The sequence below is a fragment of the Miscanthus floridulus genome, chromosome 8 (genome assembly GCF_019320115.1).
Source record: "Miscanthus floridulus cultivar M001 chromosome 8, ASM1932011v1, whole genome shotgun sequence".
Classification (NCBI taxonomy): domain Eukaryota; kingdom Viridiplantae; phylum Streptophyta; class Magnoliopsida; order Poales; family Poaceae; genus Miscanthus; species Miscanthus floridulus.
Window position 1 is genome coordinate 69,854,041 of NC_089587.1, and position 26,084 is coordinate 69,880,124.

Sequence of the window (26,084 nt, forward strand, 5' to 3'; positions counted from 1 at the left end):
AAGGTAAACAATACAACGAGATCATCCCGTTGACAACATCCTTGGGAGTCTTTGAAAGGGGGTAACAACTCATTCACATTTAGCAAACTTTTGCCAATATTACTTGTTTGTTTCCTCTTTGGAGCCTCTTAAGGTAGAACAAGCACTTGGAGACCCAGATTGAGTGATGGCCATGCAAGAAGAGCTCAATAACTTCGAAAGAAACCAAGTGTGGACTTTGGTGGAACGACCCAATACCAATGTTATTGATATCAAGTGGGTCTTCTGCAACAAGCAAGATGAGAATGGAGTGGTGACAAGGAACAAGGCAAGATTGGTTGCTCAAGGTTTCACTCAAGTAGAGGGCTTGAACTTTGAAAAAACATATGCACCGGTGGCAAGACTTGAAGCAATCCGAATGCTTCTAGCCTATGCCGCTCATCACAATTTCAAGCTATATCAAATGGATGTGAAGAGTGCATTCCTCAATGGCCGCATTCAAGAACTTATCTATGCTGAGCAACCACCAGGTTTTGAAGATCCTAAGTTCCCCAACCATGTCTACAAACTTCAAAAGACGCTCTATGGACTTCAGCAAGCACTAAGAGCATGGTATGAATGCCTTAAGGAATTCTTGCTTAAACAAGGCTTTGAAATAGGCAAAGCTGACCCTACCCTTTTCACTCACAAAGTTGGTGAATATATATTTATGTGCCAAATATATGTCGATGACATAATATTTGGTAGTACTAATCATACTTTTTGGAGGAATTTAGTAGGATCATGACAAAGAGATTTGAGATGTCCACGATGGGTGATTTGAAGTTCTTCCTCGGATTTCAAATCAAGCAAGTGGAGGATGGAACTTTTATTAGTCAAATGAAGTATACCCATGATATGCTCAAGAAGTTTGACATGGTGAATGCCAAGCCTATTAAAACTCCCATGCCAACCAATGGACATCTTGATCTCAACATTGAAGGAAAAGCCGTGGATACCAAGGTATATCGTTCTATGATCGGCTCTCTACTTTATTTGTGCGCATCTAGGCCCGATATTATGCTTAGTGTGTGCATGTGTGCTAGATTTCAAGCTAACCCGAAAGAGTGTCACTTGGTGGCCGTTAAGAGAATCTTGAGATATTTAGTACACACTCCTAACCATGGTTTGTGGTATCCTAAGGGCTCTAAGTTTTATCTACTTGGGTATTCAGATTCTGATTACGCCGGTTGCAAAGTAGATCAAAAAAGCACTTTGGGGATATGTCAATTCCTTGGATGATCCCTAGTGTCTTGGAGTTCTAAAAAGCAAAATTGTGTAGCCCTTTCCACTACCGAGGCCGAGTATGTTGCGATCGGTGCATGTTGTGCCCAACTACTTTGGATGAGGCAAACTATTCGTGATTTTGGATGTCATTTTACCAAAATCCCATTATTATGTGACAATGAGAGTTCCATTAAGCTTGCAAACAATCCCGTAAGCCACTCTAGAACCAAGCACATAGACATCCATCATCACTTCTTGAGAGACCACAAAACAAAAAGGAGATATCAAAATTTGCCATGTGAGCACCGAAAAGCAACTAGCCGATATCTTCACAAAGCCCCTTGATGAGTCAAGGTTTTGTGCTTTGCATAGTGAGCTAAATATACTTGATTCTCATAACGTGGTTAGAATTTTAGCATGCCTTTGTTTGATAAACTAGTATCTAGGCTAAAGAGTTGAAAATTTTCATATTGTGCATGAAAATGATTTATAAAAGGCAACTTATGTATCATGATCATGGTCTATATTGATTATTTGTTTATGGTCATGGTATATAAGTGATATGTGTCCATATCTTATATAGAGAGAGTCATATAGATTATAGCTAACTCCCACTATTTTGGGGAGTGCGGCAGTGCCGCGCTAGGCATGCGGCAGTGCTGTACTATGAATCTCAATTGAGATTTGGCCCAAATGGTTTTATTGAGAGGCCCATTTATTCTTCCTCTTATCCTTAGGTCCGCAATAACTTCTTTCCCTCTCTCTTCCCCCCGATGCCGACATCGACGCCCGCGCCTCTCTCTCCTCTTGCGCCCACGCCGTCGCCGTCGCTTGGCCGCGCGTTGTCGATCTCTAGCAGTGCCACGGCAGCTGCCCACCCTCCCTCAACGTCACTGACGACTGCTACTGCCCCTGGCCTGAGCAATTTTCTTTCCTCACCTCTCCATTCCTCGTTTGAGAAGATGGAGCACGGAGTTAATGACCAAAGGGGGAAAAGGAAGATGAATGAGCAAAGATACAAGGATCCACCTTGCCGTGGTCGTGGGAGGTCAACAACAGCAGGTAGTAGTGCAACTCCAAGGGGACTTGGTGACAGGGGGAGGCGCGAGCAATACATTGAAGATGAGGAGAGGCTGGAGATGACAGGTCGTACCACTGATGCCATTTCTGACACCCCACAACATCTCTCTGAGTTTAATGGTAGATACATGAGAGATTTTGAGGGTGAGATCATCATGAGACCTCTAGATGACTCCCGCCAGCATGCAGTTGTCAATTGTTCCAAGAGTTGGAAGCTGGTGGAAGACGCAAGGGGGATCAATCCCTATGCAGTGCGCAAGGATTTGGGCATTGATTGCAGATTCTAGAATGAGTTTCATTCCAACTTTTATGCCACTGCCATTCTTGAATCCAAGAAAACCAAGATCATCAAGATGCAGTACATTGATTGGGATGAGATGCAGAAGGAGGAGCCTGAGTTTGACAAGGTAATCAAAATTTGTGATAGGTTTAAGCTTTCAGACATCATGGGTTTCTAGTATAACTAGAATGAGGAGGTCCTTGCATAGTTTCATGCCACATACTTCTATGACCAGACCTCTGATGAGATTCACTAGATGACTGATGGTCGGCACTACTGAGTCGACTTTGTCACTTTTAGCCAGATTCTTGGCTTGGGGGAGGAGCATAGAGGTTACACTTACATTCATGATGAGCCTTGAGCTGAGATCCGTGACATCAGTTACATATGGAGAGATAGAAGGATTGCAGATGGCAAGAGGAGTGGTCTACACAGCTTCTATTACATCCTCAACAACCTCATCAGGAACACTATCAACCCAAAGGATGGAGCAACCTCAGATATTAATGGCTATGTGAGAAATGTGGTGGCTAGATTTGTTCTAGGTGGGGACAAGTTTAATGTCCCTAGATTTATGTGGACTGAGTTGAGATTTTGCAATGGAGGATAGGAGGAGGGGTCTGCCCTATGCCCCTTACCTCATGTTCATGATTGAGTGGGTCACTGGATTTTATTTTCCAAAGGATGGGATGCATACCGTCTACAAAATTGAGAAGACCTAGCTAGCTGTAGCTACTCAGTGAGCAAGGAGCTCTTATGCTCATGTAGATATCCCTGAGTCTTCCCGCTCTAGGTCTCACAGAGGAGGCAAGATGAAGAAGTTTGGCAAGTGGTTGAAGGCAATCTTCGACAAATGCACCTATGCAGCTGACAGAGCGTATGAGACACAACTTGAGCAGCATCAGCAGCGTGGACATGACCTTCCTCCTATTCCACCTCCTCCATAGTATGACCTTCTGAGTCTCGCCAACATAGATTCAGATAATGATGATGATGATGAGGAGGAGGAGCAGCAGGGACGAGTAGCAGATTGGGATGAGACCCTGGAGGGATACCATCAGAGATAGGAGTCAAGGCGTTCCACTCGTTCCACTCGCTACACCGTCACTACTCACCGTCAGGGCCGTGCACGTATTGACTCCGATGACGATGATGGTGATGGTGGTGCCAGGACTGCTATAGGAGGTAATGATATTGATTGGACGGATATCCAGTGAGATGACGAGTAGGTGTTGATCTTTCTTCTTTTCTTCTCTTTTTGGTGCTTTATGCCAAAGGGGGAGAAAACTAGAGGGGTCAACAACTTTTCGACACCATGGTTGGTCAGCAGCTACGCTTCATGTCTTATTCGATGAGTGTTAGTCTTCGCTAGGTGAAAAATTTGAGAGTCGCTCAAAACTCTAAATTGTGAAATAATGCTACTATTTGACTCTTTGTGTATCGGATATGGGCATGTATCATTGTGTGGATTAGAAGTCATCTTATTGTGCTAGGTTGCATATTTTCTTTATCTAAGCTAGCTATGTGCTGCTTGACTCTAGCACTACCGCACATTAGCAAATCATGGTGTGCATAAACTGTCATTTGCATCACATTTTACATACCTGATACAGTATGCAGCACCCCACAGGAGCATGGATGTAGGGGGAGCCCCATCACTTTCACTAAAATGTGAATCTTGGCTTCTTATGCCAATTTGACAATTTAATTCTCTATTCACATACTTAGGGGGAGGCTCTACACCCATGGCTCAAAAATCTCAGTATTTATTTCATATCTTTTGTAAGCTCTAATTGGGTTATCCTCAATCACCAAAAAGGGGGAGATTGAAAGTGCAATCAAGCCCTAATTATGGGTTTTGGTGATAATAACCACGCAATTAGAGAACTAATGAGATTTATTGAGATGACAAGCAGAGAATTTATATTCGAGGATGCTACACGAAACAGAAGAGCCCCCAATTACAAATATAAATGGCTTCAAACTCAAAAGGAGTTTAAGATTCTTTTATATCTTGAATTTGAGTATAGGAAACATCGTACTATAAAGAGGGACACAATGCTTAAGCTAATCTATGCTACCAAGTGCTCAAACAACCACAAGCATCCTCAGATTCACAGCCAAGATAGTCTACACTTCGCTTTTACCCTTGCTATCTTGCGTGGTGCGAGCTCCGACCCGACACCTTGGGTGCGAGCTCCGACTCACCCGACCCCTTGGGCGCGGGCTTCGGTTCGCTCGACCCTTTGGTTGCAGCCCCATCTCACCTGACCCCAAGGTCACGGGCTCTGGCTCGCCTGACCCTTTGGTCACGAGCTCCGTCTCACCTGACCCCAAGGTCGCGGGCTCCGTCTCGCTTGACCCCATGGTCGCGGGCTCCGGTTCGCCCGACCCTTTGGTCGTGGCCTCATCTCGCCTGACCTCTTGGGTGCAGTGTCCATTGAGGGCTGGGGGTACATATACCTTTCTCTTTCCTCGCCAATGGCTATATGCGATTTAAAGTGACTGTTGGGGGCTAGGGGGTATATATACCTTTCCCTTTCCTCCCCAATGGTAACAAAATGAACCAATTTGCTCTCTTCTTCCTCACTTCAGCACACCCAAAACAGAGTAGGATCTCTCTCTCTCTCACTCTATTGTTGACCTAAAGCCCTCAAGCAAATCTATTGATTTCCCCATCAATCCTTGAGGGAAAAGGGTCCACAACTTGATTAGAGAGCAACTCCATTGATTCCTAAACTCTAAAGAGCACTTGGTTCATGTTTTAGCTGGCGGTTGTGTTTGTTACTCTTGGAGCTTGGCTCCTAGCCGGCTAGAGCGTCGCCCGCGGAGCTTGCCAACTTGTGTGGCAGCCTCGAGAGGTTTGTAACCACCTCTTGCAGCAAGTAAAATCACCTCTCATCTCAAGAGTTCACTCTCTTGACTTGAGAATGAGGTAGTGTTGCAAATCGCTAAGCCTTAGTGGCATACCTCAACAACGTGGACTTAGGCAAGCCTTGGTGGCGAGCTGAACCACGGGATAAATGCTTGTGTCATCTTGTGCTTGTGTTGCTACACTTGTGTTCTTCTTGTTGTTGAGGTGATTTCTAGGATTGAGGTCGATCTACTTGTGTGTGGTGTTCCCACCACTTTCAGCTGTCGATCTGTGATTTACCACCCTGTAGGAAGCTAAGAAATTTACCCCATCTAAATTTCATTGGATAGATTTTGAACTGTAAACTAATCTCTCCTGCAAGTGCGGCAGTGCCGCGCTCACAGAGCGGCAGTGCTGCGGGAGAATTTGATTTCGGTTTAAGTTGAATTTTTACATGCCTATTCACCCCCTCTAGGCGTACCAGAGATCCTACATGCAGAACACAGAGCTCGTTGCGCCTGAAGCGAACTTTTCCCTTGTTCTTATCGCGCTCGTTGGTGGGAATTAGCCAGCTGTCTCGCTGGGGGAGTTCCGGGCGCACCTTGCCTCGACGTACGAGGTGTCGGAGGGTGTGGCCAGCATCTGTGCCTGGCTCGGGGGCAGCTTCGCATGCGAGCGTCAGCTGGACGGTCGCCCTAGCTCGTCGTGCGCGGTAGTTGGTCTTGAGGCTAAGGCAGACCTGGTGTTGTGGAGCCAGCCTAGGCAACTGCCACCCACACTCGGCTCGACGCTGGACCCAATGTTGGTTGAAGTGGCAATCCAAGCTCCGCCACCAAACCGTCGCTCCGCTTCAGAACTAGGCCATGGGGACATGGCCACCATCATGGTCGACGAACCTAGCGCTGTCCAGCCGGTCTTGACTTCGCCTAGGGAAGTGGAGTTGCTGGGCGCGCCGAGGAACTCCTCGAGCGATGACGACGCGGGTAGGCCAGCGTCGCCTAGGAAAGTGGAGTTGCCTTCCGTTGCAGACGCCCCTCATCCGCGGGCTGCCTAGGCTGCGTAGGCCCAGGACGCCGATCTCCGTTCTGTCACTGCGGCACAGTGATCGCCTTGCTGCGAAGCCACGTGAGGCGGACTCCACCAAGCAGGCTCAGTGCGTGTTCATGCAGAAGTTGGGAGTCGTAGCAAGCTCACCCCACGTCGACTCTGAGACGGTGCGCAAGTACAAATCAACCTTCCAAGCACTGTTATCGGTCTCCAAGCAGGAGGCGCTGCAGCTTCTTTTCGGTGGGGAGTTTGACCCAATGGCCATGAACTTGGATATGGTCGGGATGGAGAAGGTTTGAGGTGTATCCTTGTCTTAGTCACGGAAATGTATCTTGTGTAATCACAACCATGTGCGAGAAGTGTGAGAGGTGTGGGCTGTGGGTTTCGGTACTGGATGAAAAACGTGCCAAGGCACGATCTCGAAAAAAAAATGTATCCATTGGGTTTTGTAATAGGGATGCCAATCAAGTAGCTCATGAACTTGCTAGGGATGTTTTCTTTTCAAAGAATTCTTGTATATATTGTTGGTTTGGTAGCAAACAATGTAACTATATTGTTTGATCAATAAAGCTAGCCGGATGGCATTCCCTAAAAAAACACTATGATGCGATGAACGTGCAGGCTGGAATGGAGAGAAATGGAGTTCTCGGGGTGTATTACTATTTATATACTCACTCATTATATTGGTTGGTAATTCTTGGTACAGTTTTTTTTAGAAAAGTTGGTAGAGTAGTTGTTTGGTCAATAGCCAAAAGCAACCCAATAGTTACTTTGTGCCTTTTAGAGGAGTTTGAATCTTAGGTGTTGTTTGGTTCATCCATTTTACTCGGTGATTTGATTACATTGCTAGTTGATTGTGTTGTTTTGTGTTTGGTTCTAGCACAGTGTAAAGCGACCCAATGGTTACTTTTGCACCTGCTAATTTCAATAGTTTACATTCATCCACAAACACAAGGAAGAAGGTGTCCGTTGTCTTTTCGCGGCATTAAAAAATTAGATCATTTCTTTGGCGCCAAATTGTACAAAGAGTTAAGATCGCCAGGTTGTGCGTAGCTCTGTCTTCTTTTTCTGTCAATTCTAAAAGTCTTTGCAAAATTTAGATGAAAATTTCGGAATAAATTGAGGCGTAGTCTTTGTTCATTCTACCTATTGTGCCTTTTCGTTTCGTATCTAGTTTATGTGCTCTCTTGTGGAGAATCAAGCTTAATGCTCTGTTTGTAATTTCTACACTGTGTACTATCTTCAGATAGTAGAGGCTGGAACCATTTTCATTTCTTCTGAGAAAAACAGCCACATCTCTAGATTGTCTTCCACTTTTCTAATTGGTGGGTCTTAAGCCTTTGCCTACTGCTTCATCTCCTAATACGCTCCCAAAGAGCTTGAGTATAGGGGCACTCAATTGCCAGGTGCAGGGTTGCTTCGAGGTTCCGCATGCACAATTGACAGAAATAGTTGTTTACCCCCTTTCCCCTCTCTTTTTTTAGCCTGCCAGCGGTCCAAAGTTACAAAATCCAGTTTACAAGACAAATCCTATCAAAATCCCCTCAACTCATATGAAAACCCTGGGCACCAGCGAGGTGCAAGTTCTTCCGTTGGTTACTCCGCCCGGTGCAGTTGCTCTATCCAAAGGCTCTGGCTCGTTCAGCCTGGCTCATTCTAGTGCAATGAAAACACACAAGATTGCACCAAGGGAGCCAGGCTCGAGCTAACCTCGGGCAGGCTAGCCGGCCGTGCCTGAAAGGACCAGGCAAACAAACAGGCCGCAAAGCGTCGCGGCAGCCAGCTATCAGTGACTCCCATCAATTTGGCTTGGTCTTGGGATGGAATGTAACAGCAGAGAGGAAGGCCAGCCATGGGAGCAATGGCGAGAGAGATTGTTCATGGATTCTCTTCGTAAATTTTAAGAATTTGCAGACAACAATATTACACAATCAACTTTAAAAGGACAACTCATAATTTATAGTTTTTTTTATAGGCAAACAATAACAAAGTTGTATGTTTGCATGAACAAGAACAAAAAATCAGGCTCTTATAAATAGAGATACATAAGAAGTAAAATTAAATAAATAAGGCACATATCCATGACATGCCGAGGCGGTCCACGTTTATCGCTTAACCATGCCATGCGTCGTCCCGGTCCCGTGCTAGTCGTCGTCCTTGGCGTGCGCACCATCTCATCTCTGCATTGCATGCATTCGCGGCGCGCCATGGAAAATTCTTCCCCATTCTTCCCGGCGCCCCATCCTCCCCTGCATTCGTCCTCCCCGACCCCGAGCCCCGAGCCCCGGCCCGGCCGCCCATGTCGCGTGAGACGCCGCCCGCCCTGCACCTGCAAGGGAAGGTCACCGTCAACAAGAGCCGCTTCTGCTTCCCGCCCAACGCCGTCGCCACCTCCGCCGGCGTCTTTGCCGGCGACGACCCGCTCAAGTTCTACTTCCCGCTCCTCCTCTACCATGTCTGCGCCGTCTTCGCGCTCTCCCGCGGCGTCCACGCCCTGCTCAGCCGGGCCAACGTGCCCCTCGTCATCTCCCAGATCGTGGTACGTAGGAGTACTTACGTTGCATGATGCATGCGTGCCAAATGCTGTATGTAGTACACGGCCGGCGCGCTAATTGCAGCGTGTGCACACAACAGGCCGGCGCGCTGCTCGGGCCGTCGCTCCTCGGCCAGGTGCTCCCGCACGCCAGCGAGCTCTTCGCCACGCCGGAGGGGTGGGTGCAGCTCAACACGGTGGGCGCGTACGCCTTCGTGCTGCAGATCTTCGTCATCGGCGTGAAGACGGACCTGGGCATGATCGTCAAGTCCGGGAAGAAGGCCGTGGCCATCGCCTTCTTCGGCACTGTGGGGCCGCACCTGGCCATGTACGCCGCCGCCGCCGCGGTCGGGGCGCACGTGCCGGCGCCGTGGAAGGCCAACTTCATGCTCACCAACCTCAACGTGTGGTGGTCGCTCTCGGCCTTCATCGTCGTCTGCACCACGCTGGGCGACCTCAACCTCCTCTCCTCCAAGCTGGGGCGCCTCGCCATGTCCGCCGCGCTCATCGGCGACTTCGCCAACACCTTCTCCATCGCGGGCATCACGTCCTACCTCCTCGCGTCCAGTCCATCGGAGAAGGTCCAGCGGATCGGCTTCCTGTCGCTCCTCACCTCCGCCATCTTCATCGGCTTCCTGGCCTTCGTGGCGCGCCCGGCCATCCTGCGCCTCATGCGCGACGTCCCCGAGGGCGGCCTCCTCTGCGAGGCGCGCCTCGTCGCCGTGCTGCTCACCACCATCGTCTGCAGCTTCGCCGGCGAGATCATAGGCCTGCACGCCACCTACGGGCCCTTCATGCTGGGGCTCATGCTCCCCGGCGGCGCCCCGCTCGGGGTCACCCTCGGGGAGCGCCTCGACCGCCTCGTCGCCGGGGTGCTCATGCCGCTGCTCTTCGCGCAGGGCGGCCTGAGGCTGGACGTCTTCAAGATCGACGATGCCTCCATATGCCTCCTCCTCCAGTTCTTCCTCGTCGTCGGCGTCGCCGCCAAGCAGGTGTCCTGCATGCTGCCCTGCCTCTACTGCGGGATGCCGCTCCGGGAGGCCTTCATCCTCGGCCTCATGATGAACTTCAAGGGCATCACCGAGGTCGCCTACGCCTCGGCGTTCATGGACTCTGACGTCTTCGACGAGCAGGTGTACGCCGCGTTCATGCTCAACGTGCTGCTGCTGGGCGCCGCCACGGCGTCGGTGGTCAAGCACATGTACCACCCGGAGGAGAAGTACGTGGCGTACCGCCGCCGCACGGTGCAGCACAAGAAGCTGGGCGACGAGCTGCGGGTGCTGGCGTGCGTGCACTCGCAGGCGGACGTGGCGCCCATGCTGGCGCTGCTGGACGCCGCCAGCGCGTCGCCCGTGTCGCCCGTCGCCGTCTACCTCCTCCACCTCGCGCCGCTCGTGGGGCTCACCAGCTCCGTGCTCCGCGCCTTCAAGCACGGCGACCGGAACTGCGTGCCGTCGGGCGGCACCGACTCGGAGCGCATCGTCAACGCCTTCCAGTACTTCGTGCAGCAGCGCCCCGTGGGGTCCGCGTCGCTGCTCCCCTACGTCTGCATCGCGCCCTACGCCACCATGCACGACGACGTCTGCGCCGTCGCGCTCGAGAAGCGCGCCATGCTCATCGTCGTGCCCTTCCACCAGCGCCTTGCCATCGACGGCTCTGTCGAGAACACCACGGCCAGCGCCGGATCCGTCCAGGCTGCCAACGTCAACGTGCTCAACTACTCCCCCTGCTCCGTCGCCATCCTCGTCGACCGCGGCAGCCTCTCCGTCGTGCCCGCCGGGGCCGCCACCGACGGCTTCCCTCACCGCGTCGCGCTCTACTTCCTCGGCGGGCCCGACGACCGGGAGGCGCTCGCGCTCGCCACGTACATGGCCGAGGACGCGCCCATCGGCCTCACAGTGTTCCGCTTCCTGCCGCCGCCGGAGTGGCGCAAGGGCGGCGACCCCGAGGAGGACCGGCTCGACGAGGAGGCGCTGCAGGAGTACGTCAGCCGGTGGGTCGACGACCACCGCGTCGCCTACAGCGAGAACCTGGTCTGTGGCTCCGATGAGATGGTGGGCATCATCCGGAAGTCCAGCCCGGCGTCGGACCTGCTGATCGTCGGCCGGCGAGCGGACGGCCCCAAGTCACCGCTGACGGTCGGCATATCGGACTGGAGCGAGCACCTGGAGCTCGGCGTCCTCGGGGACCTGCTCACGTCCACGGACTTCGGATGCCAAGTGTCAACGTTGGTGGTGCAGCAGCAGACCAGGGCAGCCGCCGGGGAAATCAGCCGGTCGCCGCAGAAGAACACGGAGAAGCCACCTGAATCTGACGGCCACGTTTGACACAACCATATATAATATGCGACTTTATTTGTTTAGCTGCTTCTCTCTAGATGTAACCGTAATCAATGTACTTTGCGTAGCTTATTGGCAGCTAGAATACATTTTTTGGAAGAAAAACTACAAACATACAGACCCTGAGGCTCACAGCAACATAAAAGGCATACGAGTTATTCATGAAGGTTTAACAGGCTACATCACCAAAACCTGATGGATAAGATCAGGGATGGTTTCTTTTCTTCAGATTTCACCAAAGTCAGTAAAGTTCCATGAGGCAGATTTTAATTCTCCCCATCAAAACAGATTTTAATTGCATCTCAGGCAGCACTAAACTACAGTGATTGGAGCACTAGGATAGAACTGCTCAAACTAAAGGAAAGCTTCTGACTTTCAGTTGTCTGCGAGTGAAGCTCTTGACTACTAAAACTGTCACAACTCACAAGCTTCATTTTTCTGCAAAATAGTGGAAGTCACCGGTACTGAGCACTGTGATCCTGCATATGCTACAGAGGAACTCATGTGCGGGGTGCACGACCCATGGAAGAGCCATTCTGAAAGTTCCATGAGGAATTCGTGCCACGGGATCGATCAGGAGCTGGAAGTGCAGGCATTTGATTCACATCTCTGAAGTCAGAGTGAACATTTCCTGCATAATTTGCAACTGAGTAAGATCTCAGAACTCTAGGAATCAAGCTTCAATAAGTAAATCAGGTGATCACAACAAAATTATTAGCAAGTGGCAGGCAAGAGAAGTGTGACCAACATCAGTATCGGCCAAGATCTTGAAAGCCAATTGAAGGCATACACTCAAATGAGACAGCGGTGTCAAACAACACATCCTTCTACCTTTGTGCTGCTGACTACATGTGATTTGTGTCATGATCTTGTTACCGTGGTTAACTGTTGTTATTTGTGATTAACTGTTATGTCACATACTATATACGCTGTAGATTTGTTTGTTAAATGCATACCTAGGGGTGGGTACATGCAGCCATACATACAAAGCGATCCATTCCCCAATGTTCTGTGGTTCTGCTTAATACCCGTAATATTTATTTTTTTGTCAAAATCCAGAGGTCTTATCTACAACAGAACTTCGTAAGTGATTATTACCGAAGCAAGAATGCCGAACGTTTAACGGAGTGCTTATTTACATTGTGTGGAACATATGGAAGGAAAGGAATAGGAGGATTTTCGAAAATGAGCACCAAGCGGCAGAGCAAGTCGCCTATCTAGCCAAAGAGGACACTGTTCCAATGACCGGTGTGTATTGCGGGGTAAAACACGTGCGTGAGTGGTGGATGCTATTTCTTGGTCCTATGACCGGTGTTCTTAGGCATCGTGGGTGCCATTGTACATAAAACTCTTTTTCCTTCTTAATTGAGCGGCAGAGCTCCTGCCTTTACTTTTCAAAAAAACACTACAGAAATATTACCATTATCACAGGATATCTAAACCACTATATATAAGTCAATATTCATACCCCATCTACAGTAGTTGACATTGCTCTAGGGGATTGGATTACTGTTGCAAAGCAGTTGTGTAAAGAACTCAAGAAACCATCGCTAGTACAAAGAAACAAACATTATGGTCAAACCCTTGATTTCGCAAAAAGAAATTTGCCTCTATACCGTCCTTCTCTTCTAACATGATCAGGCAAAAAAGAAATGTTTGAGTGCACGTGCGAGAGAAATAGAGGGTGGGGGCGCTGTAGGCTATACCGTTGCCAAGCATGTTCATCCTAGGATCCCTGCCAGGCATATTCTCCCTGGCATTTCTTTGCCACGATTCCTCAAACCCAGCAAGCTCATCTGAATGGAAAAGGGAAAATGGCATCAGAATCAATTTGGAAGGAAAACAATAAGGCACCAAAAAAAAAAACACTAAACCTTCATTCAAGTTGTGTAAAGTTTGAAGGGTGTTCACACGCCCATCAGAATTAAGATTTCTTGCTAGCGAGTGACCCTGCAACGTGCCAACAACAGATAGTAAGTAGCTCCAATCACAACATCAGTGCGATTGGATGAGAGAAAGCAAGAGATCTGTGAGGAATATCAATAATACCTTACTGCCAATGCCACGTGAAATCCTGTGAGATGCTTTACCAGTAGTTGTGTCAGCCTCCTTACTTTCTTCCAGTGTAATCTAACGCATTAACAAATAATGAACACTATAACTTTGGACCCAACAAATATACAGATGAAGAAAACAGCACTCATGAGATATACTTACTCCATCTGCACCAGTCCTCCTAGTCGTTGAAGATGTATAACAGGCTCCATTTGGACCACCATATGTAACAGTTGAACTCTGAAACATAAATGTCTGAGGCTGTGGACGTGATGTGCTAGCTCTGCTGAACTCCCTCCCAAATTGTCCATGCTTAGGTCTTTTATTATCTGCTAAAAAATGTGTATGCATTAGTAGCTTCCACTTGTAATGTCAATTCTTTACAACACAAACTAAGGGAATATTTTAAAAAGATACTCTGCTAAACAGAATAAAATAGCAGTTCAATGATAACCTGTCACCTAAAAGGCTGAATATCAATTGAGTAGGCTGCCTAGCAATACCATGAGATGAGATGAGATCATATTGAAACTATGTGGTACAATAGGTTTTCTGACGATCGATGAAGTTGATTAGTTATTTACATTGTATGAGGTCCATGTATATTTGCTGAATCCAAAAAATGTTTATTTACTGAATGTCCCCAAGAATTGCCAGAAAATATTTCAGAAAGGACAGAAATGTGGTACAAGGCACAAGACAGGATCAGGCAATGTACTAAATTCAAATGATTGCTTAATGCAAATTTGAACAGGGAACAGTAACATGCCCAAGAAGGTAAATGAACTGACCTTCTACTTCTTCATCCGGGTCCTCCACATACGGCTCTTTGCTTTCCCTTGGATGCTTCCTAAAGTTACCATTCTTCTTCTCATCTTCTTTATCATCGTCTGCACCATCCTCGTCATCTGAAGACAACTCCTTGATAATTGGCCCTTTAGGTCTGCTTGGTTCAGGGGCCTGCTGAATGAAACCACTGGCATTGCTCATGCCTTGACTGAGATGTGCCTGGCTTCCAAGCATGCCTCCATTGAGATCGCCATAGGGCGCAAACATACTTGGCCCAAGCAAGCTAGGTTGCATCATGCTACCAAAGGGGTTCATGAAGCTAGGTTGCATCATGCTGCTGAAAGGGGTTGGGAAACTAGGTTGCATCATGCTACCAAAGGGGTTTGTGAAGAAAGGGTCGTCAAAGGGATTTGCGCCACCAAAGAAACCGGGCATAAGGCTCCCTGGCTGTCCAAAGCTGCCGAAACCAACAAAAGGGTCCCCGAACCCGAACGAGCCCTGCCTTCCACCTCTCCCCCCTTGCATCTTCTGTTACAACACCTTACCTGGTTCAAAATACAGGCAAAAGGTATTAAATGATTGTGTCGTGTAGATAGTAAGATACAGTCACATAACTCCAGCCTGAGCTCCAGTTCAAAAATCATCAATTCACATGAACAAGTGGCAGCATGGTCCATAGGTAAATAAACAGCAAACCATAATGTGATAACTGAAACTGCAACATCACACAATCAAGTGGAGTCCAGACACTCTTTGTCCCAAGACCAAACCTCCATAAATTAGATGATCAAACATGACGTCCAAAACTCACTGACAGCAATAACGTTAACTCTACAATATCATATCTGCAGTAAACCAGTGATGAAAGAAGCCGACAGTTATCCATTTCGAGGAAGGAGACCTACTGCCAGAGGCGGAGATTAATAAAAGCAAGCTGGGCCATGCCACCCCCCCCCCCCCCCCCCCTGCCCAACAAATTTGAATTGTCTACACAGTAATTTCGGTACTGTTCATCAATGTTTAATGATCAATTACATAGGCTTTCTTCCCCACCACCAAAATACCAATACACCAGCTAAGCTGAACAGGAGAAACTATTCCTCCCTCGTCAATCCAGTGCCAGTGAAATGCAGAAGTGAGACACTAATTTCCCACGCATTCAACACCATCGTCGGACACCCTACGACCAAGCGTAAATACAGTAATTCATCCGACATGTACTACTAGTCTACTACCAGTGTCACCACTCAAACATCATAGCAAATCACAGCATGTGCCTCAGGCATCAGACGACAAGGGAGTAGGAGTATCATGATCAACCTCTTCTTCCCGCAGGACAGCACTAGCCGTACACAATTAGTTTTCCTAATCGGAAAACAAAATCAAAATGGATCCTACACCGGACTCGAAACGGATGATGCCTTACTTAAAAAACGTTGCGCAGATCACTGAGACTTGCACGAACAAGCAGCCGAAACCGAAACCCCAGACCGAAAATAATGGGGCGCAAATCGCATAGGCGGGGCCGGGGGAAATAATCAAAGCACCAGACCTGAAATCGCGGGGGACGCGCGGCGTGCGAAGGGATCTGTCGGATCGGACCGGACCAGACGGTAGCTCTCGAGGTCTGGGAATGGCGGATGCGAGCAAGGCTCCGATCAGGAGAGGGGGAGGCGACGCGGTGAGACGGGGCGGGGCGGGGAGGTGGGTGGGGAGGGGAAAAACCCCGTGTGGCCGTGTCGAGCAACGGTGGAGTGGAAGGAACACGAAAGGAGAGAGTTCTAGAAGGGCTACTAGAACTGGCTGGATGCTGAATCTGCTGTGGGTGACGGCCCATTGGCCCAATTATGCTAGGGGCTAGGCCCGCCGTAAATTGGCTCACTGATGGGAAAGCTACAGCCTGGACCACGCGGCCCGTTTCTCTTCCTCTGGTTTATATTTGTTTTTGAAAACCAGTGGCCATGCACGCATGCACACTCATCCCATAAGCGCACGCACCCAAAATTTACCCCTATTCATTGGAAGAAGCTCATGATGTGCTGAGAGCATCTCCAAAGATTTGGTAAAATTGTTCCCTAAAATTAGTTTTGGAGTAAAGGTGAAAATTTTAAGTCCAACAACTTCTTACCAATGTTTGCATTTTTTTTCCAATGTGTCGTAAAACAGCCCTCCAACTCAACTTTGAGCCACACCTTGTGGTTCCCAAGTGGACAATTAGTGGCGAGGGAGTGGGATCCATCTCCATTGTTATTTTGGTCTCTCCTTTCTTTCTTCTACTGTTTTGCCCTCTCAAGCTGGTTGTTGCCACACCTGGCTTCCTTGGAGGATGCAACATAGAATGCAAGGAGTCACTTGCTACTTCCTCCTCTTTCTTCACCTCCCTTCTTCATCGTTCATTTCTTCCCCATCTGGGGGGGGGGGGGGGGGGGGAGTGTGGGGGCTCAAGCCCCAACTGTCCCACTGCTAGATTAATTCACCCTTTCCTCGCTTGGTTCTGGGCTTGAACCTTTCAAAGACGCCATCCTCCTCACCTGGTATAACCTTTTGTTACCTTAATGATTAAAGACACTGCTACCAGCAATGCTTCAGGATCCATCGTGATCATTTGCCCACTCTAGTTTGCTTGTGTCATCTTGACGGTTAGAAGAGAAGCACACTAGTACTCTGGATGATATAGATCAATCTCTCAACAAGAATCTTCTTATCAGCGCTAGCTCCCATTCAAAACACACACATTCATCGCCATTTGGTTTCATTTGTCCAATATAACTATCTAAGGGAACGAAGAGAGCTCGGATTATTTGAAAATCAGTCATTTGGGCATGCATTGAAACTCTAGATTAATGCAGCTTTCATGGGTCGAAAATTTTCACGATAAAACAAAGAATAATTCGTGGGTGGCAATTTCAAATCCGCTAATCAAATCAATGACAAACACAGAACTATAATCAAGTACTTTACTTACAACTTACAAGGTACAACATATATATACTCTAAATGATCAGTTGGCGGTTGTATATAATAATATAAAGTGATTTCCAAACTACAAATGACATGAAGCCATATATATATAATCAGCACACGCGCTTAATTCTCTAGTCTTGGAGGATATATTGGATAAAATAACTTGCACTGTTGTGGAATGAATGAATGAAACAGTGTCTATATATTGCTTATTAGTAGTCGAAATTCTGGTAGTTGGTGAAGGTTTGTCCGAACTGCCACCACTCCGGCACGACGTCCTTGAAGACGAGGTTCTGGCCGCCGGTGGAGACGAGCGCGAAGCTGAGGCCCTGGCCGACGAGCCCGCCGGAGAGGCAGTGCCAGTTGGCGCCCCAGTTCCTGTACATGGGGATCCAGTCCGTGTTGCTGCCCTTCATCGCCATGCTCTGGATGGAGCCGCTGCCGGCGACGTTGGTGATGAGCACCATGTAGAAGCCGTTGAAGCCGGCGATGGTGAATCGCACGCCGCCGCTCTTCCAGCACTTGACCCGCTGGTAGAGGACGGGGATGATGCCGGCGGTGTAGATGCCGAGGTTCTCCCAGGCGGGCTGGGACATGTCGAAGTGTGGCCGGGGCGGGCCGCACCATCCGCCGGCAGGGAGCTCCCCGCCGGCGGGGAGGTCCCAGTTGGGCGGGCAGAAGTTGGTGGCGGAGACGACGACCCAGTTGTTGCCGGGCTTGCACCACCCGGTCTTGCTGCTGTCGCAGATGATGACGTAGCACTGTCCGCACGACGCGCCGTCGTTGAAGAGCGCCGTGCTCAGCGCCGCGTTGTTGATGCCGTAGCCCTGCTCGTACAGATCGCTGTACCCGCACGCGCCACCTGCATACGTACGTGCTCATTGATCAGATCAAAGTCTGCACACCCATGACCGAACGAAAGACAAAGGTAGCTATAGGTTACCCACCCATTGTGTCGGAGCCATCAGCGCCGCCGTAGAACGTGGCGGTGGCCGGAAGCCAGTCGCCGGATCTCACCGGCGAGACGAAGAGTGCAAGGACGACTGCGAGCAGTTGGTGGAGGAAACGTTTGCCCATCTTGATCTCAGAAATGGCCGGCGATCGATCCCTGTCCCAGTCTCCCAGACGTTGCTAGCTACTAGAGAGCGTAGTAGAGACAGTAGACAGGTTTGGAGGTTGGAGGTGAGGAATGTCTGCAGCAATGGTGGAGCTAATATAGCTAGCTAGCTAGGTTCGAGCTCGAGGAGACGTACAGGCCGGCAAAGAATCTGATATTAGATTATTCCAACAGAAATCATGCATGGTTATCCACTTATCCCATCATTCACATACTGAAACGGACAAAAACACACTGTTCCAACGACGATCGCATGCACATGGTTGCAACGACCAGAGATTGACTTGCATTGGGCGTTGTTTATTTAAGAGTAAAGTACACTTTCCAACCCTCAACTCGCGCCAAAGTTCGATTTTCAACCTTCAACTATGAAACCGGTTAAGAAACACCCTCCAACTATTAAAATCAGACAAATTTGGACATCGGCTGGTTTTAAAAGCGGTTTTCTATTTTCAGGAGGCGTCGAAATTTTATATTATTTTTTGAGTATCTTAACGTCCTTAAATGAAAAAAACTTAAAATTACAAAGTTGTAGATCTCATTGAGAGCTATAATTTGGTATAAAAAGTATTTTCATTTAACTCCATACAAATAATATATTAGTGCTCTAATGCGGCAAGCGCTAGTAGGCGATTATTATGATGCTGAAATTTTATATTATTTTTTCGAGCATCTTACTGTCCTTAAATGAAAAAAATTAAAACTACAAAGTTGTAGATATCATCGAGGTCTACAATTTACATATAAAAATTATCTTCATCCGACATCGTATTGAAGGGTTATGATTTTTCAAAAGTTAAGTCTCGTCACGCGACAAAACAATAATGTGGCGTTAAGATGCTCATTTGAGTTTTTTCATTTGAGGACGTTAAGATGCTCAAAAAAATAATATAAAATTTCGGCGTCTCCCGAAAATAGAAAACCGCTTTTGAAACCAGCTGATGACCAAATTTATCCGGTTTTGATAGTTGGAGGGTGTTTCTTAACCGGTTTCATATAGTTGAAGGTTGAAAATTAAACTTCGGCGTGAGTTGAGGTTTGGAAATTGTACTTTACCCTTTATTTAATGATCGAACTGCCGCTACAGTCGTCAACGCATAGCATTATATTGTTTGTTTCTTCCATCCAAAATGAGATAAAGGTTTAAAAAACAATTTCCGTACTCAGTAGTCTGCTATATTGTACTAGTTACAACCACCACTAGTAGAGAATAGACCTTTGATCCTCGGTCAAAATAGGCTCTAGTCCCGGAATTTTTTGCCCCCGGGACTAGAAATACCTTTAGTCCCGGTTGGAGGCTCCAACCGGGACTAAAGGTCCCTGCCCAACGGCTACTGCGCCAGACAGAGATGGCAGGGACCTTTAGTCCCGGTTGGAGCCACCAACCGGGACTAAAGGTATACTTTTACTCCCGGTTGGTGGCTCCAACCGGGAGTAAAGATCTACTCCCGGGCCGTGGCTGCGCCCGGGGTTGGAAAGTTACCTTTAGTCCCGGTTGGATCCACCAACCGGGACTAAATGTTCTCCCTTTATAAATCGGCCGTCTCCTCCTTCCTCCCCGAGCCCGAGCTCAGCACATTTTGAAGCTCACTGCAGTAGTGTTCTTGCTTCCTCCCTCCCTCCATTGTTCCTCCATCCATTCTTCGATTCCTCCGTCGATTTATTCGATTCCTCCGTCGATTCTTCAGTTGTAAAGGTTACCAATCTCATACTCTCATTTTCACCATTTTTTATGTCATTTTGTTCACTATATATATTTATGGTTTTTTATTGTGGTTTTTTTATTTGTAAGCAATTTGAGCTCAAAATCACTTCAAGCTTGCATATTTACATGAAAGAAGGTTAAAGTATATATAAATATAAACTTAGAAAATAGTTAGAAAATTATAGCAAATCCGTACTAGTTGAACTTGCGGACCGTGTTCAGCTCGACAAGCATGTTCTCTGTCGAGCGGTAACGGACATCAAGGAGGAGCTTTGATTCTACGAGGGAGAGCGACAACGGTCGTGGGAGACCGTGTTCCCTTCCTCGTAGAATCAGAGCTCTTCCTTGACCAAGTACGGTGCCGTCCGGTGGAGAAATGCTCGCCGAGATGATCACGTAAGCAAGTTCAACTAGTACGGATGGTTATTTATTCACATGTCCCGATATCGTCGCAGTAGTCTGTCAATCACCGTACTTTTTATTTTAACTTTTTATGAAATGAAAAACTTAGAAAATTATAGAAAATCCGTACTAGTTGAACTAGCGGACCGTGTTCATGTCGGCGAGCATGTTCTCTGCCGAACGGTAACGAACGTCAAGGAGGAGCTTTGATTCTACGAGGGAGAGCGACAACGGTCGTGGAAGACCGTGTTCCCTTCCTCGTAGAATCGGAGCTCTTTCTTGACCAAGTACGGTGCCGTCCGGTGGAGAAATACTCGCCGAGATGATCACGTAAGCAAGTTCAACTAGTACGGATGGTTATTTATTCACACGTCCCGATATCATCGCAGTAGTCTGTTATGTGTGTACACTCCCATTCTTCTGTTAATTTACGGAAATATCATGTGAATTACTTACCTGCCGCAGTAAAAGACGAGAACACAATGACCATTAAAAATATCATTGTTTAGAGATCTAGATAATTTTATAGTTTCTTAATTTTATTTGTTTATAAAAGGAGAAATTTATAGTGTATTAAAAAATGAGTATAGAGAGTAGATGGCAACTGCTTCCGGGTCCTCGGCCTCTCATGGGTTTCCAAAGCGACTTAGGCCAGGCCTTCCTCTCATTCCATGCGGTAAGTGTCGTGATGAGACGAAGATTGTGATGGAGTACCGAGTGAAGAAGGAGGGTCCCAACAAGGATCGTATCTTCTACAAGTGTCCGGATCGCAATGTGAGTTATTTTATCGTATTTAATGATTATGGTTAGTTTATACCTATTTTCATGATGGTTGTGATTAAAGTTCTAATTTTTTGTTTTAATTTCAGTGGGATGGCAGTGGACGATGTTCAGGCTTCTACTGGGAGGAAGAGTATGTTGAACTCGTGCAAAAATATCTTACACAACAGGCAGATACGGCGGCTAATGAGGCAGTGATCCAGCCAAAGAAGCCCAAAGATGTTGCACAATCGGGAGATCTGTCTGTTTTAGTTGAGATTGGTCGCGAAATCCTTGTGCTCCTGAAATGTATTTTAGCTTTAGTTCTTTTAGTGGTAGTTGGGATTGTCTACATTGTAGCGATGCTTTCATAAATTTGTATCTTTTGTGGTGGCACGCATGTTGTATAAATAATTAATTATGATCTAGGTTTTAATATGATATTTATGTCATGTAATGCAGATGAGCCGTCATTGGATGTATAATGCTGATCGCCGCTCCCAAGAGTTCATTGACGGCATGCATTCTTTGTTACGTGCGGCCGAGGCAAACAAACACGACGGTTTCATGTGCTGTCCATGTGTCATATGTAAGAATACGGTGGAATATCCTTGCTCAAGGACTCTTTATTCACACTTGTTCAAGTCGGGTTTCATGCCAAACTATATTTGTTGGACAAAGCACGGAGAAACCGGTGTTGTAATGGAAGAAGGTGAAGAAGAACAATGGGACGACAATGATATTATTCCTGATGGTGCGTGCTTCAATGATACTGCAATGGGAGAAGCTGAAGAAGAGGTAGCCGCAGAAGATGAGCCGGCTGATGATCTTTGTCAGGTCATTCGTGATGCACAAAGAGAATGTGAAAGTGAAAAGGAGAAGATCAAGTTCGAGCGGATGCTAGAAGATCACAAGAAATTATTGTACCCAACTTGTGATGCAGGGCAGAAAAAGTTGGGAACCACACTAGAATTGCTGCAATGGAAGGCAAAGAATGGTGTATCTGACAAGGGATTTGGAGAGTTACTAAAAATCCAAAAGAAGATGCTTCTGAAGTACAATGAATTGCCCGCCACTACCTACGAAGCAAAACAAGTTGTCTGTCCTATGGGGCTAGAAATAGAGAAGATACATGCATGTCCTAATGACTGCATCCTGTACCGTGGCAAAGAGTACGAGAAATTGGATGCATGCCCGGTATGCCATGCGTCGCGGTATAAGATCAGGCGAGATGACCCTGGTGATGTTGAGGGCAAACGTCCGCGTAAGAAAATCCCTGCCAAGGTTATGTGGTATGCTCCTATAATACCACGCTTGAAACGTCTATTCAGAAACAAAGAACATGCAAAATTGTTACAATGGCACAAAGAAAACCGTAAGGTAGACAATATGTTGAGACACCCTGCTGATGGGTCCCAGTGGAGAGCAATCGGCAGAGAATTCCCGGAGTTTGCAAATGACGCAAGAAACTTAAGGTTTGCTTTAAGTACAGATGGTATCAATCCTTTTGGAGAGCAGAACAGTAGTCATAGCACTTGGCCTGTTACTCTAAGTATCTACAACATTCCTCCTTGGTTATGCATGAAGCGGAAGTTCATTATGATGCCTGTGCTCATCCAAGGCCCGAAGCAACCTGGCAATGACATCGATGTGTACCTGAAACCACTTATTGACAAACTTCTCATTTTGTGGAATAAAGAAGGTGTACGTGTGTGGGATGAGTACAAACAGGAACACTTTGATCTGCGAGCATTGTTGTTCATAACAATCAATGATTGGCCTGCTCTAAGTAATCTTTCAGGACAGTCAAACAAGGGATATAATGCATGCACACACTGCTTCGGTGATATTAGAGGTGTATTCTTGAAAAAATGTCAAAAGGTCATGTACCTTGGCCATCGTTGATTTCTTCCTGCAAATCACCCCGTAAGAAAGAAAGGCAAGCATTTTAAAGGGAAGGCAGACCACCTGACCAAGCCTCGCAACCGAACCGGTGAGGATGTACTCGATATGGTCAATGATGTGAAAGTCGTCTTTGGAAAAGGACATGGAAGCCAACCTATTCCGAAAGACGCTAACGGTCACGCACCCATGTGGAAGAAGAATTCCATATTTTGGGACCTACCCTATTGGCAAGTCCTGGAGGTCCGTAGCTCGATCGACGTGATGCACCTGATGAAGAATCTTTGTGTGAAGCTGCTAGGCTTTATGGGTGTGTATGGAAAGCCTAAGGACACATTTGAAGCACGACAGGACCTGCGTTGTTTGAGAGAAAGAGACAACCTGCATCCAGAGAAGACAGATGATGGACGCCATTACTTATGTCCTGCTAGCTACACTCTAAGCAAAGAGGAGAAGGAAATCATGTTTGAATGCTTAAACAACATCAAGGTACTATCTGGATTCTCCTCGAATATAAAGGGTATTATAAATGTGCCAGAGAAGAAATTCTGTAACTTAAAGTCCCATGACTGTCATGTTCTCATGACGCAATTACTTCCAGTTGCATTAAGAGGAATTCTACCTCCAAATGTACGTCTAGCCACCGTGAAGCTATGTGCATTCCTCAATGCAATTTCTCAGAAGGCAATTGATCTAACTGATCTAGCTAAACTACAGAATGATGTGGTTCAATGTCTCGTTAGCTTTGAGTTGGTGTTCCCTCCTTCCTTCTTTGATATTATGACACACCTCCTAGTTCACCTAGTCAAGGAGATTTTCACTCTCGGTCCTGTGTTCCTATACAACATGTTCTCCTTAGAGAGATTTATGGGAGTCCTAAAGAAATATATTCACAACCATGCTCGCCCAGAAGGAAGCATCACCAAGGGCTATGGAACAGAAGAGGTCATTGAGTTCTGTGTTGACTTTATTCCCGACCTTGACTCGATTGGTGTTCCTGAATCGAGACATGAGGGGAGACTAAGCGGAAAGGGGACACTAGGGAGGAAAACATATATTGGTACGGATGATGATTATTTCAATAAAGCGCACTACACAGTTCTACAGAACTCCTCTTTGGTAGATCCGTATATTGAGACACACAAGGATCTCTTACGATCCGAGTTTCCAGGGAAGACTGAAGCTTGGATTACGCATAAGCACATGGAAACTTTCGGCGGTTGGTTGCGAAAAAAATGTCAAGGTGATGAGAGCATCCATGAGCAACTGTATTTATTGGCTATGCAACCATTATGGCATATCGTCACATACAAAGGGTACGAGATAAATGGGAACATATTCTACACAGTAGCCCAAGATAAAAGAGTACCAACCAAAACAGTGGTGTCCGCATAGATGCCACAGACCCGAATGGGAATAAGCAGACATATTATGGACGCATAGATGAAATATGGGAACTAGAATATGCACCTACTTTGAAGATCCCATTGTTCAAGTGCCAATGGGTCAAGGTGACCGGAGGCGGGGTAACAGTAGACAATGAGTATGGAATGACAACAGTAGACCTTAGTAATATTGGGTACAAAGACGAACCATTCGTCCTTGCCAAGGATGTGAATCAGGTGTTCTATGTCAATGATATGTCTACCAAACCAAAAAGAGAGAAAAACGATAATGACTCAACCAAAGAGCCAAAGCGCCACATAGTTCTTTCAGGAAAAAAAGTCATTGTGGGAATTGAGAACAAGTCGGACATGTCAGAAGAATATGAAAAGGATGACCGAATTCCGCCCTTCAAAGTGAACAAAGACCCTAGCATCTTGGTAAATGATGAGGACACTCCATGGTTACGAAGCGATCATAACCAAGGGACATACGTAAAGAAGAAGTTCACTGCTGTGCCCACTTGATGATATAGTGATTTAATATAGTGTGTGTTTGAGATATTATGTAATAATTGTGAATTCAGATGTTTATTATGTCATGTTTCAAATTAAATCAATGTTTGATTTGGTGGGATTTCTCTCTCAAAAAGGTAAATTAGGATACTGAGTGATGAAAAATTAAAATATTAATGTTAAAATGATGTGAAAATAAATTTCCTGTCCAAAACCAATAGTTTTAATAATTTTAATTAAACACTACATTTTTGCATTAACGAAATAATAAATATTAGTTACATTATGTTTTATAATTCTAACAAAAAATAAAAAAGTTAGGTTATAGATTTTGCCTATGTGCAATAAACAAAAAAAATACATATTTTTAACAAAATAATTTTATGTCTTTTATTTAATTTACTATGTATTTAACAAAAACTATTGCATTTCTATTGTATTTAACAAGACTATTGCTTAAAACAGGCGGGAAACGAAACTGCAGGCCACCTTTACTCCCGGGTGGGAAGCCCACCTGGGAGTAAAGGTGGGCTGCAGTTTCGTGGCCCGCCAAAAAAAATCCTTTACTTCCGGTGCGTGTTACCAACCGGGAGTAAAGGTATACCTTTACTCCCGGTTGGTAACATGCACCGGGAGTAAAGGTACCTTTACTCCCGGTTGGTAATACGCACCGGGAGTAAAGGGTTTTTACTCTCGGTTGGTGGCTGTCACCGGGAGTAATTCTCTCTGATATATAACCTCCAGCGCCTGGCGCAGATTGATCCGCTCGTCTTCTTCCTCGTCGAACACCGCCGCCCTCTTCTTCCTCGCGCCACGTCCGTTCGCCTTCCGTGACACCGGCGCCGCCCTCTTCTTCCTCGTGCGGCCTCCACCGCGCGCGCCCGTGCCCCTCCACCGCGCCCTCCTCCGCGCCCGAGGCCCTCCACCGCGCCCGTGGCCCCACCGTGCCCGAGGCCCTCCACTGCTGAGCTCGAGGTGATATGTTCGTCGATCTCTTTGTACATTCGCCCGAGCCCTCCACTATCGAGTTATAGATCACGTCGAAAACTACAACTTTGGTGTAAGCCATGTCAACGCTCGAGGTCGATTGAAAATTCCAAATTTTGAATCACAAA

At 47.0% G+C, this 26,084-nt stretch overlaps 3 protein-coding genes across 3 annotated transcripts; 1 reads left to right on the forward strand and 2 right to left on the reverse strand.

Moving 5' to 3' along the window:
- The first annotated feature begins 8,720 nt into the window (after window positions 1-8,720).
- LOC136476641 (cation/H(+) antiporter 15-like) lies at window positions 8,721-11,373 on the forward strand. The gene is made up of 2 exons (XM_066474562.1): window positions 8,721-9,045; window positions 9,141-11,373. Exons 1-2 carry the CDS (start codon window positions 8,806-8,808, stop codon window positions 11,364-11,366), a joined length of 2,466 nt encoding a protein of 821 aa, XP_066330659.1. The 5' UTR covers window positions 8,721-8,805; the 3' UTR covers window positions 11,367-11,373.
- Window positions 11,374-11,495: 122 nt separating this feature from the next.
- On the reverse strand, window positions 11,496-15,927 carry LOC136476642 (uncharacterized). Its single transcript, XM_066474563.1, has 7 exons — window positions 15,775-15,927; window positions 14,225-14,767; window positions 13,596-13,762; window positions 13,428-13,508; window positions 13,253-13,328; window positions 13,085-13,174; window positions 11,496-12,009 (listed from the first exon to the last, which is right to left on the reverse strand). Exons 2-7 carry the CDS (start codon window positions 14,745-14,747, stop codon window positions 11,879-11,881), a joined length of 1,068 nt encoding a protein of 355 aa, XP_066330660.1. The 5' UTR covers window positions 14,748-14,767; window positions 15,775-15,927; the 3' UTR covers window positions 11,496-11,878.
- Window positions 15,928-17,393: 1,466 nt separating this feature from the next.
- On the reverse strand, window positions 17,394-18,263 carry LOC136472463 (expansin-A19-like). The gene is made up of 2 exons (XM_066470164.1): window positions 18,134-18,263; window positions 17,394-18,048 (listed from the first exon to the last, which is right to left on the reverse strand). The coding sequence occupies exons 1-2, from the start codon at window positions 18,261-18,263 to the stop codon at window positions 17,399-17,401; spliced, it is 780 nt and encodes a 259-aa protein (XP_066326261.1). The 3' UTR covers window positions 17,394-17,398.
- Window positions 18,264-26,084: the final 7,821 nt, after the last annotated feature.